General features: G+C 46.7%; 1 protein-coding gene across 8 annotated transcripts in view; it reads right to left on the reverse strand.

Moving 5' to 3' along the window:
• Positions 1-20,558, reverse strand: part of SGIP1 (SH3GL interacting endocytic adaptor 1) — a 1,140,118-nt gene that overhangs the window by 501,318 nt on the left and 618,242 nt on the right. Inside the window, exon 1 of one of the 8 annotated variants that reach the window (XM_085602353.1) lies at positions 14,550-14,654. The exons of the other annotated variants lie outside the window; for them this stretch is intronic. Within the exon in view, the coding sequence (XP_085458479.1) occupies positions 14,550-14,636 (87 nt within the window). The 5' untranslated portion in view covers positions 14,637-14,654. Of the gene's footprint in view, positions 1-14,549; positions 14,655-20,558 lie in introns of those variants that run through there. 8 annotated transcript variants of the gene reach the window in all.

Here is a 20,558-nt window from a genome sequence, read left to right on the forward strand (position 1 = left end):
TGAAACTCCCCTCCCTCACCACCTCCGAACATCACCCTCGCTGATGGACTTCAGGCAGAGACTCAAGATCTGGCTTATCAACTAGGCCAGCAACCCAACGCCTGAATACCCTCACGGGTGAATAGCTGTGCTCTACAAGTATATACTGATTGACTGGAGTTCCCTGTACAGGTGCAGTGAATCAGGTGGTACTTAAATTTACACAAGTTACTAGGAAATACTGCAAAAATCTGCTAAGAGTATTCCTTTTGTCTATGCCTTCCTATGATATATCTATTTCAGGAGACTTTTACAATTCAGAACAAGCTAGTTTTTCTCAGATCAGTGCTAGACTCCCCCATATTCATGACCCACTTTGGGGGAATAAACAGCATATTTTATGGCTCACCAATAAACTTAGATAATGCTACCAAATGTGGAGAAAATGTAGTCCAAAAATGACTGCTGTAATAATATATTAGTAGAAGGATGAACCCAATATGAAACCTTAATTCAACTGTTGTGAAATTTCTGGAGTGAAATTTTAGTAAAGAATGTCAGCAGAGACGTTTAATGATAATTACGGGCACTAAGCTGCCTGAGGGAATGTCCTCTGGCTGCAGCAAGCACTGAGACAAACAAAAAATGTATGCTAACAGTCAAGATGACCAGGATCACCCAACCAGGACTCTTTCACACATATCTCTAAGGTTGCAATATAAGAGATGCACCCAAAAAGTATCCCACCAAAGGTATTAAATATGGAGTACTGGGAAATGCTTTTCCTAAGTATACCACTGCATTCCTAGGGACGGGAAAGGAAAGACTTCCTTTTCTTTGAGAACCCTCACACACTCTAATAGTGTCCTGCTTCATCATCGGGTTCACATGGACTCCTAAAGGTCAGGGTGGGCTGAACCATCTCCCAGGGAGCACATGAAAGAAAAGACCGGGGGGCATAAAGATTAAAAATCCCACGACTTTCTCCAAGGTATCCCTTTATTTGTGGAGTAGGTGGAAATATTAAAACTCAAAAATATATATGTAGGATATTAAAATATGATGGTCCTATGACCCTATACCGACATGTTTCATCCCAAATCTATGGCCCTAAGAGGTCTGGGGCTTTCATCAGGGTGATGTGGCTCACCTCACTAGTGCATAAGCTCTTCGAGCTGTCTCACTTGTATTGATTTTGTGCATGCACCTATGTACATATCAGGGCAATGTGTATATTTGCCCTTTTATTTGTTTTTTCTTTTTCAAGTCCAACCCATTGATGTTGAACTTTGTTTCTCGGGAGTGGAAGGGAATGGGGTCACCCTGTAGTCACACTTTCATCGAGGGTCCTAACCTGCTTTTCTGCCTACTTGGCTCCTCATCTCCGGCTTGTGATTCCACTATTAGGGCTCAGAGTAGCTACACTTATGTCATACTTTGCAGTGTGTGGGAAAAGAGCAGAGCTCAAAATCCAAGTCTGCTCTGATTAGCTATAATGCTAAGAGTGCCCTACAATAACACTAGTTGGCAGAGTGGTGGCACTCTTTTCATGCTTTGATGTGTGTGGTAGAAGATCTGGTTTCAAAACCCTAATCTGTACTGGCCTATTATAGACATATGTCCTAGCTAGCTGGCTAAAATGTCAAGTATGGCCTGTAATAATTCTAGTGCACAGAGTGGTAACAGAATCTGCACCGAAAGTCTCATGGATCCACAAGACCAGAAAAGGAGGAAGATCCTTCTCTTACCTCGCCACCAAGACCTGGAACACCCTGTCCCGCCACCTCAGGCCCTCCATGCCCAGAAGAATCAGCATCAGCAGCCCCTACCTCTTCAGCACCTTGAGATCCTCATGAGTGAGTAGCTGTGCTTTACAAACCCCTGACTGATTGATTTAATATCTAAACTGAAGAGGGAATCAAACCAATTATGACACAAAAAACTAGTTATTTGTGTGTCCTCTCCTCCTGCTAACCAATATTCCCAAGTGCTCATGAATAACTATTAGTAGGCTCAGGCAAGCTCGTTTAAGAGGTAGTGCCCTAAAACACAGTTATATGCTGCTGCATCCTGTGGGGCTTGTGAATCGGGGCATATGTCAATTATATCTGAGTTGGGCTTAAACATTCCTGCATGAGGTTAGGGTAATGTTGACTAATAAAGCACATGTTCACCCAAATGTATAATGGTGCTAGCCCTCAGAAGGAGACAGAAGGTGTGTTCTGTCAGTTGCTATATTTCAGAGCAAAAGGCTTTCTCAAATAGCCAGGTTTCTAACACCTGCCCAAAAGGTGCTTTTATTGTCCGAAGAGAGGCCGGGAGGGAAGTGCTCATCTTTGGAGGAAAAATTGGAAACCCACGACATCCTCTTCTAGTTTTCTAGAACCGGGGTATCACTAGTAGATTATCAGTAGATGAGCGCAGAGTCCTGGTCGGGATGCGTTTTAACACATGCTTAATGGGAAAGCCCAGGCCTAAGCCATGGATAGCCTTAAAGACTAAACAGCAGCCTTTAAATGGAATACGCCTTGCTAATGGTAACCAATGGAATTGTTTTAGCAGAGGGAGTGTGTGAGATCTGAGAGGGGCATTAAGTACCAACATAGCTGCTGTGTTCTCAAGTGTCTGGAGACATTTTAGGTCACACCCTGGTAATCCCAGATAAATGCTGTTAGTATAGTCAAGTCTATGTTAGGACCGGAGGCGCAGATTATGCTGTTCCTTCTTCACTTTTATTTCTGCAGCAGCCAAACATTTTTTTCCCATGACCAGTAGGGATAGAAACATCAAACAATTAGAGGCTCTCAGTCCAAAAATAGTCCATTGTTTTGTATTTTTGCCATTATTTTCTGCTTGTTACAGCTGACTGTGATGATTTCACATTATTTTCCTTTTAGGGGCACACGGGATTGCGCTCATCAATCCCTATGCGGGCATTTGATTCCTTATTGGGAGGTTGCGGTGCAGTGTGTAGGCTGCTATAGGGCAACCTTTGATCATAGGGTCCTTCTCCTAACTTCACAGCAGCCACACTCGGCGCTCTTCACAGTGGGAGAACAGAGACCACGCCGTGGAGCCTCGACCCTGTTCTCAGCCTCTGAGGCAGCCTGAGCTTGATGCCTGCTTCAAGGGTCTGTATTGAGGAGAATCTCTTCGTTTTTGGTTTATTCTAATTGGTGATGACTGTGACGCCCGGTTCTGTGGGTCAGTATCCTCTCCCACATTCAATAAGGTTTGGCACCATGGGACCTGCCCAAGCTGCAATAACTAGGGTGATAAGGCCCCTCTGAATTAGAGTCAGACTATATTTACTCTCCTAGTTTCACTAGCGCTACACTCTGTCAGGATCCATGCATCGCAAACCACCTTCATAGAGGAGGAGTCTGTCTCCTTCCTACTGCTGGATGAGGAATTCTGTGAGGCAGTGGATGCCTCTACCCAGCATGCTTTGTCAGAGGCCCTAGCGCCCCCTTGAACAGAAATTTCACAGTTGGCGCAATCACGGCAGGTGCCTCATTCCTCCCTGGGGTAACTCCCTTCCCAACGCACAGCACCTAAGCGGCCTTATGATCAGGGTGTGGTTAAGGACGCTTTTGAGCACATTAAGAAAGCCTTTCTGCTATTCCAGCCACAGAAGACAGATTCCAAGCCTTTTGCTTTGCCCTCAGATAACTTAGATCCCTATGAAGACAATGACTCTAGACCTTGGTGCCCACCTTAAGATGACGCATACAGAGCGAGGTCAAGTCCTGATTCTCAGGCGGTTGAGCTGGTGGCTAATATGCTGGATCCCAACAATCTCCTAGTCCCCAGTGACAAGGTGGCAGCTTACGTGGCAGGTCACCTGCGCAATCCTCTTGAGGAGGAGGTTAGAGCCCGCCTGCACATGGAATGCCCTCGCCCATCTTTGGTTGGGAAAGCCGCCCAGACACCCAAGATAGATCCTGCAATGGCCACGTTTATGGCAATGTATATACGGGACTCTAAGAAGGGCACTGGTCGCTCCTGGCGATTGTGGCATGATAAGTTATTAGACATCATTAATCCCTTGACCAAGGAGATTCTCTCAGGATGGGCGCAGGAAGCAGTCATTTTTTTAGGGAATTCGAATTGTGTAATGTCAAAGATAAGGCCCCTTTCTCTGCTCAAGGTGTATCCTAAACTGGGAGACCTGGCCTCTTCAGAGGAAGGGCCCTTGGCGCAAGGAGGTTTGTTTGGCGAGCCCTTCATGAAAGAGCTTGGCAGGTTTGTTGCCACGCTCAACTCGCTTGATAAAGCGCAAGCATTCATTAAGAAGATCTTCAACGTGAATGTTTTTGCCTGGGCCAGGAAAAGAGGGGGGCACCCATCCATCCGGTTCATACCAAACCTCACCCAGAGAGGTCAAGGCTCTTGCTCGGTGCACTGGAAGGACCAAACTAAATTTGGTGGAATCTTTCCAACCTTCACGTTTTCAACGCAACTGCAGGGCCGGAGGTGGTGGCCGTGGAACCCAGGGATCTACCCAAGGTGAGAACTCTTTCTTCCCAACTAAGAGTGGGAGGGTGCTTTGCTCTGTTTCTGGAGAACAGGCACGCCTTGATGGCGGATGCGCGAGTGCTCCAGACAGTTCAGGGTTTTCTAACAGACTTCTTAGGAACTCCCTTACAGACATCACAACCCCTTCCTATTCGGTTCTCCAAATAAGACGAAAGGCTCAGCGATCAGGAGGGATTGGACCTCTTGGCCAAAGGGGCCATAGCCCCTACGACCTTGCACCAGTCAGGATATGTCAGCAATCTTGCCTGGTGGAAAGAGACGGAGGCTTCCACCCAGTCATACATCTATGAGACTACAACAAGTGGCTTGTATACTGTCATTTCAAGATGGAGGGAATCCACCTCCTGAGAGATCTGTTGCGGCCAGGAAACTGGTTGGTGAGGTTAGATCTGAAGGAAGGACGCTTACCCAACCATCCTGATTTCTTTCTCCGTATCGCCGTTTCATACGGTTTCTATGGCATCAAAAGGCTTTCAAGTTCTAGACACAACCTTTCGGTCTGTCGTAGGTATTGAAGCTGGCTGTTGAGGTGCTACATGGCCGGGGTGTCCGAATGATTGTGTATCTGGACGACATCTTATTGATGAACGAACATCTTCAGGTGCTCTTGAATCAGCTTCAGATGACATTAGATTTGCTTGAGTAACTGAGGGTTCGTGATCAACAAGAAGAAATCGCTGTTGGTCCCGGCTCAACAGAAAATATTCCTGGGTTTTACCATAGATGCCTTGAAGTTGACACTCGGTCTGCCTTCCAAAAAGGGGTCGAAGATCAAACACGAGACCCGAAGGATGTTGTCACGACAGGACACGTCCCTCTGTCAACTGGCGCACCTAGTGGGATTACTCGCATCAACGGTATCGGCCAACTTTTCAGGCCCTTTCCACTAAAGGGAGCTCCAGAGACTTTAGTAGTTCCATTTCTGTCGAGGCCCGAAGTACTCTGAGTCTCTCCCTCTACTGGCAGAGGTGCAGGAGGAGATGCAGTGGTGGCTAATACATATGGAAGCATGAAATGGAAGAGCTATCTTCAGTTCCAGACCAGATATCATGATCGAATCAGATGCCAGCTGGAGAGGTGTATCTATAGGAGGAAAGTGTTCATCCAAACAATGGAATATACACAAACTGCTTGGAACATCTGGCGGGCTCCTTTGCTGTTCGATGTTGGACCAAGGAGAAGGTGAGTTGCAGAAGATATACAATGTATCAGCAATCTGCTACGTCAATCTCCTGGAGAGGGGGTGGGGTGGGGGATGTTCCCTGTTCCAGGACCCTTGCGGATCCGGTGAAGGAGTTCCGACAGTATTGCCTAGACCATCACATCTCTGTGACAATAGACTACCACCGGGAACAGTCAACAAGGTGGCAGATTGGCAATCTCGGCACTTACAGGATCTCGGTGCTTGGAAATTTCACCCAGAATTCACGGCGATCCAGGAACGCTGGAGATAGTTCTTGGTGTTCCGGTTTTCCTCTTGCCTGGATCAGGTAGACAAATACTTCAGCTGGAGGCCGAATCCACAAGTAGCGGCTACGGACGCCTTCCTTCAGGATTAGAGGACTTCATAATGATAACATGGCTGATAGCCCAAGTCCATCACTCCATTTTGGAGGTCTCAAGCTTGGTATCCAGTGATGAAGAAACCTTCCAGAGATTCTCGAATCTCTCTACCACTCCAACTGGATCTTCTTCAGGACAATCTGGGGATTACCCTTAACATGATCCAAGCCGGTTGCTCAGTCTAATGGCTTGAAGGATTTCCGGTGTAGATGGACGATCAAAGGACTTTTGGAGGAGTCGGAGTGTCTCTTTTCTAAGGCATGAGAAGGCGGCACAAATAAGACGTACAGATCCTCTTGGGGGTGTTGGCTGCATTGGTGTATTCAGAGGAATACAAATCCAGTGGAATCCTGTGCAGTCCACATTTAGAATTTTCTCTCCTTCCTGGTGTCAATGTCTATTGCTCAGTAAAAAACATTTTGGTCTGCTATATCGGCAGGTCACACTCCCATTGATGGTTCCCCTGCTGGGGAACATCCCTTGGTCAGGAGCTAGATAAGAGGAATACATTGATCTGTCCTGAAAAAACCTCGGCACTCTGTATTCTGAGATGTCAACAAGGCTCTTAACCTCTTCTTATCATCACAATAAATATCTTAGCAGGAAACGATTATCAGGTATGGTAGCCATGTTATTGTGCCTCATATGTAAAAAAAGCCCTGGATATTACAGGCAGGGTATTCACCGTGGAGGGGGTTACTTTTCATATCGCTAGGAGGACAAAGTTCAACTCTAGAGTGTCTTCACAGCTAGCTTTTCCTACAAATTCCAAATTGTGTGGTCCGATGCCTTAAAGCAAATGAGGCAATAACAGGAGAGGTCTGCTCAGAGGGGGAACATCAGTTCTTCATGTCCTTATGTGAGGCATTCAAGGCGGTTTCTTCTTCTAACATTGCCAGATGGGTTAAATACATCAAGCAGGAGGCAGGCACATATGTTTCGCTCTTTGCCACCCTCTCAGGGGCCATGGCTTCCAAAGCTTTCTCTCTGGGAGCTAAACTAGAAGAGATCTTGAATGCAGCTGATTGGTCTTCAGATTCTAAGTTCACTCAATTAATCAATCAATTGGGACTTGTAGAATGCAGCTTAACACTCATGAGGGTATCCAGGAGCTGAGTTGGAGAGGGAGGGCGCTCCAGGACTTGGTGGCGAGGTGGAAGAAAGAACAGGCTCCACTGTGGCCCCGACATATGCGCTGTGTCTGGGCAAGAGAGGCAAAACAAAGATTTCTGGATAGTTGGTGGAATTTTAGGTGGTGGTTCATTTATGCTGGCCCTTGGTCGTGGAGGGCTTTGTAAGCATGTTAGTAGTTTGAATTGACATCTTTTCTGGATGGAGAGCCAGTGGAGGTTCCTCATATGCTGGGTAAAATGGGTCGGTTTGGGCAGGTGCGGATCAATATGTCTGCTGAGTTCTGTACCGTTTGGAGCCTTCTCAGGAGTTCGGTGGGAGTTCCTGCGTACAGTGTGTTGCCGTAGTCACATGGCAGGTGATTAGCGCTTGTGTGCGTTTTTTTGGTGCTTACGGGGAGCCATGTGACGATTCTTCAGAGCATGCAGTGTGTGTGGAAGCAGGCAGAGGAGACTTGAGTCAACCTGTTGTTTCATGGTGAGTCTGCTCACCAGGATGACGAGTATGCAGGTGTGATCTTTTAGTGTGGGGGAGGGTCTGAGTTCAGCAGCACACCAGGTGCCATTCCAGAGAGAGGGATAGTTGCCAAAGATCAGTACTTCGGTTTCTTCCGTGTTGAGCTTCAGACAGTTGTCCTTCAGACAGTTGTCCATAAACCAGGCTGCAACATACTTCATGCAGTTGTGGATGTTCTTGGTGGTGGCGGGGTCTGCTGAGAGCGGGAGGATGAGCTGGGTGTTGTCGGCATAGGATATGATGAGGATGTTGTGGCTTCGGATGATGTCGGCTTGAGGTGTCATGTTGGTGTTGAAGAGGGTGGGGCTGAGGGATGAGCCTTATGGGATGCTGCATGGTGTTCGTGGGTTCAGAGGTGAAGGGGGTGGGCGGATTCTCTGCATGTGTCCCTTGAGGAATGATACAATACATTGAGTGCTTCTCCCTTGATTCCAATCTGTTGCAGTCTTGAGTGTGTGTTGGGAAACTGTGTTGAAGGCTGCGGAGAGGTCAAGAAGGATTAGGGCAGTCAATTCTCATTCGAGGAGGGTGTGGATATTGTCCATGGCAGCAATCAGGGCTGTCTTGGTGCTGTAGTGGGCCCAGAATCTGGATTGGGAGGCATCTAGCAGGTCATTTCTCTCCAAGTGTACGGTGAGCTGCTGGTTGATGGCCTTCTCCAGGACCTTTGTAAGAAACTGGAGCAGCGAGATGGGGCAGTAGTTCTGGAGCTTGCTGGGGTCTGCAGAGGGTTCCTTGAGGAGAGGCCTCTGCGAGTTTCCATGCGTTGGGGAAGGTAGCTGTGGTGATGGATGCACTGAGGTAGTGAGTTGGTGGCTGATCTTGTTGCTTACTAGGTTGAAGAGGCATTGGGGGCATGTATTGGTGGGTGCTTCGCAATGGATAGAGATCATGATGGTTGTGGCGTCTAGTGTGATGAGCTATTCCCATACGGTGGGATGTTGGTTGGGGATGTTTCCGTTGGAGTGAGGTCGGTGAGCTGGGACTCAAAATTCCTGTAGATGTTGGATATCTTGTTGTGGAAGTTATTTGCTAGCGCGTCGCAAAGTTCCTGTGAGGGAGGGATCATGCTCTCAGTGGCTGTTGGGCAGGAGAACTCTGACAATGGTGAACAGTTAGTGTGGTTGTCTCTAGCTCAATGCGGTCTGCAAGAGCATCTTTTTTCCCCATCTGAGTCGTTGGTGGTATTTGTTGAGGGCTGACTTAAAGGTGGCTCGGTCTGTAATTTCTGCTGTCCAGTTATTTGCAGCTGGGATTCATTGTACTGAGTTCCAGTGTGCACCAGTGGCTTGTTTCGTGGATCTGTGGGTTTTAGCTTTTGATGGGCCAACTCTGTTGGCGGCGTTGGTTATGCAGGTGTTCTCGACCGTCTGTTTTAGGTTGGTTGCAGCGTCGGGCTCGATGGTGTTGAGAGCATCTGTCCATTGGGTCCGTCTCACTTTGCCCCAGATGCGGAAGCAGGTGCTGGGAGGGTTGGGGTTGATGTGCGAGATGATCCTACGATGGTGAAGTGGACAATGGAGTGGTTGGCCCAGGTGAGTTAAGTGATGGGGCTGTATAGGACTGCTACTGGACGTGAAGATAGGGTCCAGTCTGTGTAATTTTCTGTGTGTGGGGTCTGTAACCAACTGAGTGAGGCCAATGTTGTCCATTCGTGCCAAGAGGTTGGCGGATTTTGTGTTTGTGGGGTGGTCCAGGTGGAAGAGGAGGTCTCCAAGGGAAATGCTGTGCTTGGGTTTGATGGCAAGTGGGCCAAAGAAGTCTGTGATGGCATCGCAAAGGCCGGTGCGTGGTCCTGTGAGTCTGTATGTGAAGGTGCCTCTGATGGTTGTTTTGTCATCAGCGTGAGGTTGGAAATTCAGGTGTTCCATGATCAGTGTGTCGTCTTCGGTGGTGGTGCAGCGGATTGATTCTTTGTGGATGATGGCGATGCCACCTCCGTGTTTATTGGTGTGGTCTCGGTGTGTCATCTTATAACTGTTATGGTGGCAATGACGGGGGCAGTGGAGGGATTGAGCAAGGTCTCTGTGATGAAGGTTACTTTGGAGGCGAGAGTGGAGATGGTGCCCCAGACTTCGGTGGTGTATTTGAGGAGAAATCCGGTGTTGACCAGGAGGCATTGGAGAGGTTGCGTGGTGGTGGTTGGGCGTGCCGCCGGTTGCTGTGAGGGCGAGTGATCCTATGTTCCAGGTGAAGAGAACAATGAGGGGAGAGAGCTGACCCTTGAGGAACTACACAGCCAACTTTGGTCTTAGAGGCCATAAATAGTGCCAGATGCACTGCAAGAGTTTATGAAAAATAAATACCCTAACGGATCTCACAGGACTTCTGTTCACTTGATTCAAACAATCAGTCACAATTGCCGGTGTTCGCAGCGTAAGAACAACGTAATCGCCAGTAATTAATTTATGTGCAGGAACTACCCAGGCAACACAGCATACTCCTTTTATATTCCTCATACGTAAAAATTTGAAGTAAGTATTGTATTAAAACTATTGGAGGGACGTGCTCATCAAGAATGACGTATCCTCCATTTGTTAGTCTAGCAGGACACACATGTAGGAATAACTAAATATGGTGTTGCTTGTGGTGGGAGCGAGAAGACAGGGCCCTTGGTTCAACTAAAGCCATGATTCCACCTCTACACCTCTCTGGGTAGTGTTTGTACAACTTGTGAGGACTGTGCAGACAGTAAGAGTGCTCCAGATGTAGTGTAGTTAAAACTCAAGAAACGAGCAGAGGCATGACTAATCATGTGCATTGTCTACTCCTGCAAACTGAATTTGTGTTGACTTATTACTCTTAGCTACTGCTGAAGAAACCTTCACTGACCCCATTTTCATGCACACCAAGCCGTGGAATCAATGTGTTCCGTGGTGTATCCAAGCTGGCAATTGCAGTAGGCACAGTGTGAAAATTTGGCCCTGCCCCATTAGATTTCAACTGACCATCCCTCCCAGCTCTCACATCCTTCATTCGAGGGCCAGGAGTGGGCTGCTTAGTGCCCCTTCTGCTGAATTAGAATCAAACTAAAATCACTGGTACACCCCAAAGTGCTCCTGTATGAGTTAAAAATCTTTGAAGTTCTGAAGTCACTGAGTACACAGAGTGCAGTAATGATAGTCCAGAACTTGCAATTTTCTCATTGAGCTCTCGAATAACTTTAGCCAGTAAGACTTTGATTGAAGTCTCCAGCTCCACCATGCCTATTTATATTGCGTTCCATTTTTGTTGTTCAATTGGAAGGTGTGCTTTTTCCTTGGCCTTCCCTAGGTTTTCGTGAGTAAATGTATGAAGCACAAATATTAATATTACAAATAAAAGGAGCTACAGATTCAGTTATACAAGGGCCATTAAATAGCAGAACAGGCTGGAGCTCATCTGATTGCTAAAGGGGTAGGCATAGTCCAAAAACCTGCCCTCCCTTTGGCCCCGAGCCAGCTTCACAAAACAAAGCAGGTCAGTTTGTTCAAAGTGGGACTATGAAGGGAAATTCTCCTCACTGGTGTTTGCATATAAAAAATAAGTACAGAGACTTACAAAACGCTGCAGCAGATAATAATATGGCCCCTACAAAGGAGGTTTGGCAGAGCCTTCTTCCCCTTTGCCACGTACAGACACGCGCACAGCATACCATCTCTGCGGCTTAAGTGCCTGCCGCAAGAGTAGTGGACAGGGCTTGGCTGTAACCAAAAAGCAGGAAACACTGGCTCCCCTATCTGGCCTAGTCTCGGTTACCAAAGCAGAGCAATCTGTCCCATGCAGCAGGGCTCCATCGTCGCCTCAGGGTCTGTCCTAAGAGCAGTGGGCGGGGCCTGACAAGTTTCTGAGAAAACCAAAAAGGAATTGTACACAGAAAAGACTCTATTTAACAAAACACTGAAGTAATTGCAATAACATGCCCTCTAATAGATATTATTTTAAATGGGAGTCCCTGGCTCCCCAGGTCTTTGGATAAATACGTTTTTGCATGCTTTACAACAATCCAATCTTTTTCTTCAACCGATCTCATCAGCTACTTATGCTTTCATTCTTACTGTTCTGGATTTTGTTCACGACAACCAATGATTTTATTCCTCTTTTCTTTCCTTCCAAAGTCAAAGGTACCTGTCCCCAATCAAAGCTCATTGGTTAAGCCTTACCACTTTATGATCTATCACTTTAAAGGTGACTGATGCGTTCTTGATCATAAGAGATGCACAATGATTGACCAAGTACAATAGCAGAAGATTAGGCATGGGTTTGAGATGTTTTAATCTTATGACTATCATGAAGCAGGGCCAGGCTACATAGAATAAACCAATACTTATATAGGAGGCCTCCATTTGGAAGACTACAAATTTCTCAAACAGCTGTCCCAAATAGGGAATTTAAGATACAAGTAGTCGTAAGCTTCAAACCACCAAATGGGCATTCTTTATAGGACATTCTCAAATAATCCACAAACCCAGAAAAGGTTGTATTTAACATTAAAGTTACGAGAACTATTGAAATAACAGCCATGGCTCCAAGCCTTAAGATCTCAAACCTCTTGCCTTGATAATCACCAAGGATGTCAGACAGGATAAATGGAGCTGAACCTCAAGTCTGAAGACTGAGAAAAATAGGACTACATTCTTAGATATTAACTGCAAAATAACACCTGGATACACCATTAAACAGACTCCACCTTCACCAATATTGATAGCAAAACACGGACAGAATAGGCTTCCCACCACCACCCGTAACAGTTTGCTAGAATATTGTTAGACTATATTCATTATAATGGCAAACCGTTTGGCATAAATAATTATTTTCTTTAATCTCTGAACGAAAGGAAGGATCAGTCTTTATTAAACACAATATCAGCCAGTGTAGTTTCTTTCTTTGCAATTGCCATTTCAGCAAGGATTACAACTTAGTGTGTTCACAGTAGATAGGAAAAACACTGTCATTGGCATAACAAACACCTATATAATTACTCATTAAGAGTTCCACTGTTAATTCAAGAGTTAACTAAGGAATTAAGGTTTGCTTGGTTGAATTGGTGTTTTATCCATGGCCCAGCTACCTTTGCATCTCAACACTGCAAAAATATTGACTGCCCAAAGCAGCTGTATAAAAGAGTTAATACAATAATCTTCAAAAGTCAACCCTTGCACAAATATGTGAAGATTACTGTGTAATGGAATTTGTCCACTGCACAATGATCGACTATACACATTTGTAAACAACACAGTATCGTTAGATCTTCACTGATCTATGGCCTCTATCCTGCAACTGTGACCACCAACTTTTGAGATCTACGCACCTCTACCATCATTTCAGTCTCCCAGCACAATCGTTTCCATTTAAATCTCTCCTATCTCACAGGTTCTGCATTTATAGTACCGCTAATTTCAATACAACAACCATTCCCCTTATCAGGCCCCAGAAAATCTCTCCCTGCGTATGGAATCTGCCCAAACACAAACCGCACCAAACAACAAAAGTTCTAAATAATAAATATGGTCATGACCAGCGAAGTCACTAATACACAATGGATGATTCCCCACTTTCTGAATGAGGTCAGACTGAATATATCCAGCTCATCTCCAGATGCCCAGCCATCCAGTTTGTGGCGACATCTAAACGCATCACCAGATGTTTCTATGAAGGCCTGAGCTCCTAGCCTCTCAACTCTGGTTTCTGTAAAGACAGATAATTAAATTAGAAACTATCTTTGATTGATCTTGTACGATTCTGAGGATCAGGAATGTGACACTCCTACCTAGATTACTAGAGAAGAAACGACTAGAGATTGCAAATAAGGCAATTCCATTGTACTACGGTGCGCAGAAGGAAGGGCCTTATAAATTATGCCTTTAAGGAAAATGTAAAATTACTACTTTTAAACCGTTTTTTCAAAATACTTGGGGGATTTTTTTTTTTAACTTTCCCCCAAATATTTCATGTCTGAAGTTAGACTAGCAACTAAACCTCTGACTATTTTAGGAAAAGTTAGACTTTACCCAAATATTATAGGCCTAGTATTAAAATAATAAGCTTACCTTCAAAGCGTTCACTGCTGTCCTTGATGGCTAGAAACTCAAACCTGTACTTGGCAATTAAATATCACATTTCTCACTTTTTGGAATAACAAAGGTTATTCATAATAAGAGAAGTAATCAGATTTTGAGGTATTAGCCTATTTTGGGGCTATTATGGGTTATACTGTTCTTTTGTATGTAATGTACAACTGGTGAATTTTTTCCTAAGAACGTATCTGGATTAGAAGATAAGCAGTAAACCAGAGGACCATTTTATTGTGACTGCAATACACCCTAATACTGATCTCACAGGGGACCATTTCTGGAGAAGAAACCCTTGACTAGAACACCTCAGTACAAGAAAGAAAGCACTGTCCAGCACCTTCTGCCAAAAATTGATACACATTCCCTCATTCACTAAAATAAGCTGATTCTTCACTGTTCCATCTATATGCTAATTATATATGAAATTACTTAACTATAACTGCAGTTGGTATATTTAATACATTCATGTTTGAATCATTCGCCGTTGTCAGGCTGGGAATCTCCAATAATCTTAAACAGCAGTAAACAGTGTTATAATGGGCACAGGCCTCAACAGTGTTTGTTTAATAGCACATTTGAACTATTTCAAACTACACCCAATAAGTAGAAGTGTAGTTCTCTCACTCCCCCAAAGCAAGAGAACTGGAATTACAGGTAAAAAAAAAATTCTCCAGCACTGGATAGTTCATATATTAGCATGCTGGAATCAGAATAGAAATTAGTACATCACTACTATAACAAATATAAGAAAGGGGCAAGCAGTCTCACCTTTACTGAATCAGTGTCCCGAGGACTATTTGTCCTACTTCTGAGTCGTCTTCTTTGTTCACAGAGGCAGTTGTGTTTCATGAACATGTGCCTGATCCTACAGGTAGTTGCACTGCAATTGTACGGATACACCATGTGGACATGCTCCTGGTGGAATTAGCTCTCGCTCTTCCCTGGAGTGAAAGGTTGACTTTGCTGTGAAAGAAGGTGATGCAGGCTGAAAACAAACATGCTAGCCCCTGAATAGGCAGCGGCTGAACCCTTCCAGGCTGGTCTACGGACACAAACAGTTGATCTAAATATAAGCTCTTTCTAATATAGCCGCAAAGATCTACCAAGTGTAATGATTTTTCTACTGATGATAATGGGTTAAGTATGAAAGGTTCCTTTTACTGTGAATGCATGCATCTCTCCTACCCACATCCCTACGTAATTCCTAAGAGAAGCTCTGTCTTCTAGGAGATCAACTTTAGCTGTCTTGTGGATTGGCTCAATGGAAGGAAACATTAGACAGTGTTGAGTTTCCATGAGACTGGCAGGTTGGATTTTACCTTTTGCTTCTTCACTTATATACACTTTCTTAATCTGTTGGTGGTATTTAATTTACTAAGCAGTCTCAGACCCACTGAATAGGCATCTGCCACACCCAGGGGTCCATGGACCACAGGTTAAGAACCCCCTGTCCCTTAAATGCCCTTTCAAAAACTGTTTTATGATTCTTTGAGAGAATACAGTGGATTAATTCCCTCCCGTTCTTCTTAATCTCGATAAAACTGCTAGATAAACTCAATACTCATGAATATTTTAGACCACATTTGGCTAGTTCCAACAAATGTGGATGTACTAGGTAATGTTGCATATACAGTATGTGAAATCCTTTGCTTTTGTACCAAACACAATAACACTTCCACTTAGTGGTGGTTGGTGTCCATGACAATGTCAGGATGTTTCTACATTCCATTGGCAGATCCAAGTGACCGAACTCTAAGTGGTCAGGTCCCATGATGCCAGGCTAAAGGACATGAGGACGTGATGAATGATCTATCCTTGTGTCTGGAGAGGACCCTGGTATTTCTGGACATTTGAACTGCTGGAGGAGTTTGATGTACCAATACTGGTGTGGCCTTGATAGAGCAATGAGAATCATCAGGGTGCAGTGATCTGCCTTCACCTTCCTCAGAACTCTGGTGATCAGCGGAAAGATGAAAAGGCATAAGCAAAGATGTTGAACCACTTGATTGAAAATGCATTGCCTTACTGGAGAAGTTCGGGTTCGGCCCGAACTTCATTCGATGAGTGTAGCTTCTATACGCAAAACCACTAGCGCAAGTAGTGGTTAACAACAAGAAATCCGCCACCTTCGAGTTGGGCCAGGGGACCCGGCAAGGATGTCCACTGTCCCCCCTCCTATTTGCCCTGTCCTTGGAACCATTGGTGGCGTGGATAAGTAGAGACCCGATGATCCGGGGCATGCTTTGGTCCCCGGATTGGGAGGAACGCATCTCGCTTTACGCTGACAATATCCTGCTTTATTGGACTTCTCCGAGGCGGTCCTGGATTGTGGTTCTAGATATTCTTGCAATTTTTGGTAGGTATTCCGGGTACTCTATCAACTGGGGTAAATCTCTGTAGTTTGTTCTGGCTGGGGAGCCGCCCGTCCCACCGCGAGGATGCCCAATAAGACTATGTACAGGTGGCTTTAAATATCTGGGGATTTTTCTCTCCCTAAACCCAGCACTCTGCTATTCCCAGAACTTACTCTCCCCCCCCCCCGGCTAGGCTACGTAAGGATATAAGCAACTGTAAATCGGTTCCACTCTCCCTACGGGGAAAAGTAGCACTTTTTAAGATGATGTCTTTGCCTCGGTTCTTATATGCTCTGCAAAATTCCCTAGACCCGGTCCCAGCGTCCTTCTGGGGGGTGGAGGGTCTCCAGCGGGATTTGCTGTGGAGTAGAAAGCCGCGTATTGCTCTTCAAAAGCTCACTCAATTGGTATGACGGGGGCATCAGCCTCCCCGATATTAAGTAGTATTATTGGGCGGCCCATCTGGCTGCCATAAACCATGGTACTTACACTTGTCCCGGGAACCCAGGTTATAACATGGATGGGTTGCTCCTATCGGGTGGGAACTATAATAGAGCCCTCTATTCCTGACCACGCCGCTTCGCTCTCACGGGCCCCACCAAACACGCAGTTCATGTTTGATATACAGCCACTAAATGTCTCGGTTGGAGTCGCAGGCTCACCCTTGCGACACTGCTGTGGGACTCAGAACAATTGGGTAGCCTGTGGAAAAGCAAAGGGTTCGACAAATGGGACCTTATAGCAATCTCGCGTATCAGTGATCTATGGGATAAAACAGATGTTAAGTCATTCGCCACCTTGCAGCAACAATTTGATTTAGCAAATTCTGAATTTTTCCGTTACACACAGGTTAGGCATGCTCTACGTTCCCACCTACAGAGCGGTACCACCCTCCCCGAGTCTTCTCCACTGGAAGACAGTTTTAGATGGTCTCGTACCTGACAACACCATATCATTCATATATAAAAAATTGGTAAACAACATGCCAGACCCCCTCCAGTCGCTCCGGGAGAAATGGTCCAGAGATGGAATCGAGATGGACGACGAGGAATGGCAGGAGGCAGTGTCCTCGCCCAGAGTCGTGGCAACACCAGCACGCTTCCGACTTGTTCAACTCAAAATACTTCATAGGGTGTATGTTACAGGACCCCAACTGGTACGGATGGATGAGGGGAACTGCAGACGTGGATGTGGCCAGACGGGTACCTTTATGCACATAATTTGGGACTGTGATAGTATTCAATCCTACTGGCGTAAAGTACATGACATTATTAACACTGTCCTGTCTACACAACTCAGCCTGAGCGCTCGTAGATGCCTATTGAACATTTGGGAGCCGAATGATTTGAATGATTGTTTGCTACAGTGGGCCACTTTGGGTCTAAAAAAGCCCAGTGGGGCGGCAGAAGCTTCGCCGTGTGTGCAGCGAAGCCCTGGAATGGTCTTCCATTTCATTTGAGAAATAGTACCAATCTTTTAGCGTTTAGGAAGGGCCTGACGACCTGGATTTTTGACAAATAATTTCCTTCCTCCGGGTTCTGCTGCATGAGAAGTAACTAGCGCCAGGACACCTTCGGGTAATCGCACGCTCTAGAAATTGCCTTAACATAACATAACCTAATGCTCGCCATGAGAAACATTGTGCAGAGGTGGGGAGCGTCTCAGCCTCCGGAGGTGGGCGACTGGGAGAAAGACTTAGACTGGTCAACGTTTAGAGAAAAAATGATATATATGGCCCGTGGTTGCCCTAAGAAGTGGTCTCGTGTGTGGGGCATGTGGAATTCCTATCGTGGAGATATAGGTCAGCCACTTCTCTCCCCTGTTGGGGATGACCTCCCCTTGCCCTAGACCTTCCGAATTACATTTTGTATTGATTGATGTAACCTATTGTCATCTTGTGATCTGCCTTATTACTCCTCTGTAATGTACTTGATTGCTGGTGTTGATTAATAAAACGTTTTAAATAAAAAGAAAAAAAAGAAAATGCATTGCCTGTTTTCAGTTGCCAAAATCTGCTGCCGCAGCATCAGTCGGTCAATAAATCAATCAATTAGGGAATTGCAAGTGCGCTACTCACCTGTGAGGGTCTCAAGGCACGGAGGGGGTGGGGGGGAGGGGGTATGCAGATCCGTTCAGCCGAAGAGTCAGGTCTGGAGAGCTTTTCTGAAGGTGTCCAGGGAGGGAGCGCGTCTCATGTCTGTCGGTAGTTCGCTCTAGGTCTTGGCTGCAATGTGAGAGAACGATCTTTCGCCTGCTCTGGCTCTGTGGATGCGCGGGGTTTCAGCTAGTGCGAGGTTGACAGATCGGAAGTTTCTATTGGGTACATAGGAGTTAATTCTGTTGTGGAGGTATTTGGGTCTGTTGTTATGTAGGCATGAGTGAGGATCTTGAAGGTGACTCGCTTCTCCACGGGGAGCCAGTGGAGTCTCCGCAGGTGTTGGCTGATGTGTTCGTGCCAGGGGATGCAGAGGACGAGTCTGGCCGCAGTATATTGTCTGGAGTTTGCGGAGTAGGGACTTGTTAATGCCGGCATAGAGAGCGTTTCCATAGTCCGGTCTGCTGGTGATGAGTGCGTGGGTGACTGTCTTCCTGGACTTCGGGGGGATCCATTTGAAGGTCTTTCGAAGGACGCGGAGGGTGTTGAAGCAGCTGGAGGTGACGGCGTTGACCTGTCAGTTCATGGCGAGTGATGAATAGAGTACGATGCCGAGGTTTTTGGCGTGGTCTGAGGGGGTAGGCAGAGTTCAGAGGGCGGTGGGCCACCAGGTGTTGTCCCAAGCTGAAGGGGTGGTTCCAAGGACGAGGACCTCTTTCTTTTCGGCATTGAGTTTTAGGCAGCTGTTGGACATCCGGGACTGTGACGTCCTGCATCCCTCTCTGGAAGTTGAGTTTTGCAATGGTGGGGTCTCGTGTGAGGGAGAGGATGAGCTGGGTATTGAGACCATGTCGTCGGACGATAGCTGCGAGTGGGGTCATGTAGATGTTGAAGAGGGTTGGGCTCAGTGATGACCCCTGCGGGACTCTGCAGGTTATTTCCGTGGGGGCGGAGAGGAAGGGCTGTAGTCGGATCCTTTGGCTTCTTCCGGTGAGGAACGATCAGATCAAGTCCAGGGCGGTTCCTTGATTGCCGGCATCGTGTAGTCTGTCGACTAGCGTGCGGTGAGAGATGGTGTTGAAGGCTGCAGACAGGTTGAGGAGGATGAGGGCTGCGGAGTGGCCTTGGTCCAGGAGGGTGCGGATGTCATCTGTGACAGCAAGTAGGGCGGCCTCGGTGCTGTGGTTGCTGCGGAATCGGGATGGGTCGAGGACGGTGTTCTCTTTGATGAATCATGTCAGTTCCCTGTTGACTGCTTTCTCTGCACTTTGGCTGCGAAGGGGAGGAGCGAGATGGGACGGTAGTTCTTGAGGTCTGTGGGGTCGGCCGTGGGCTTCTTGAGCAGGGGCTTGACTTTTGCGCGCTTCGTCATCTGGGAAAATGCCTGTTGAGAGGGTGGTGTTGATGGTCCATTGCAGTTCAGGTGCAATGGTGTCCGTGACCCTGTTGTAGACCTGCGGGGGTCCCCAAGTGGATGCCCCCCCAAGTGGATGCCTTTCATGGTCGTGGCAGTGTCCTTGGTCGTGCTTGGTGTCCAGTTGGAGATGGTGGACTGGATGGTGCCTCGGGGGGGCGGGGGGGGGGGGGGCGGCTGTTGCGTCTTGTGGGAGGTCGACGAAGTTTTCTTAGAGTGTTCTGATCTTGAGGTGGAAGTAGGTTCCAAGCTTGTCGCAGAGGTCTTGGGACTTGGTGATGTCTGTGGCTTGGTAAATTCCTGAAAGACACTGAAGAGTTCCTTCGAGTTGGCGAGGACTTTGTTGTGGATGAAAGTCCTCTTGGTGGTTCTGATTCGGTTGTGGTAGTCAGTCATGGCGTCCTTGTAGGTGGTGTAGTTTTTGGTTGTCTTGGTGTTTCTCCAGTTCTTCTCCAGGCGTCTGCAGATGCGCCTGGTTTCTTGGAGACTGGTGATGAGTCAAGCAGCTTTCCTTCTGCGCAGTTGGAGACCCAGGTGTGGAGTGCTTTGGCTGCAATGTTTGCGTCGGATGTCCAGGTGGGGTTGTCTCGGGTGAGGGTGGAGTTCAGTTGCTCGTCGGTGACCTTTCTCCAGTCCCTTCATGGTGCGCAGGGGGTAGTTTTGGTGTCATGGGTTTGTCGACGGTGAAGTGGACGCAGTGATGGTTGGTCCATGGTGGTTGCGTTGTGTGGCTGAAGTGAGCGCTGTTGCCTGAGGCGAAGATGGGGTCGAGGATGTGTCTTGCTTTGTGTGTAGGTGTGTGTACCAGTTGGTTGAGTCCGATGATGGCGAGGATGTCCCGGAGGATGGTGGAATTGGGGGTCGCTGGGGTTGCCGAGGTGGAAGTTAAGGTCTCCAATGAGTATGTAGTTCAT

The sequence above is a fragment of the Triturus cristatus genome, chromosome 4_2 (genome assembly GCF_964204655.1).
Source record: "Triturus cristatus chromosome 4_2, aTriCri1.1, whole genome shotgun sequence".
In the NCBI taxonomy this organism is placed as follows: Eukaryota; Metazoa; Chordata; class Amphibia; order Caudata; family Salamandridae; genus Triturus; species Triturus cristatus.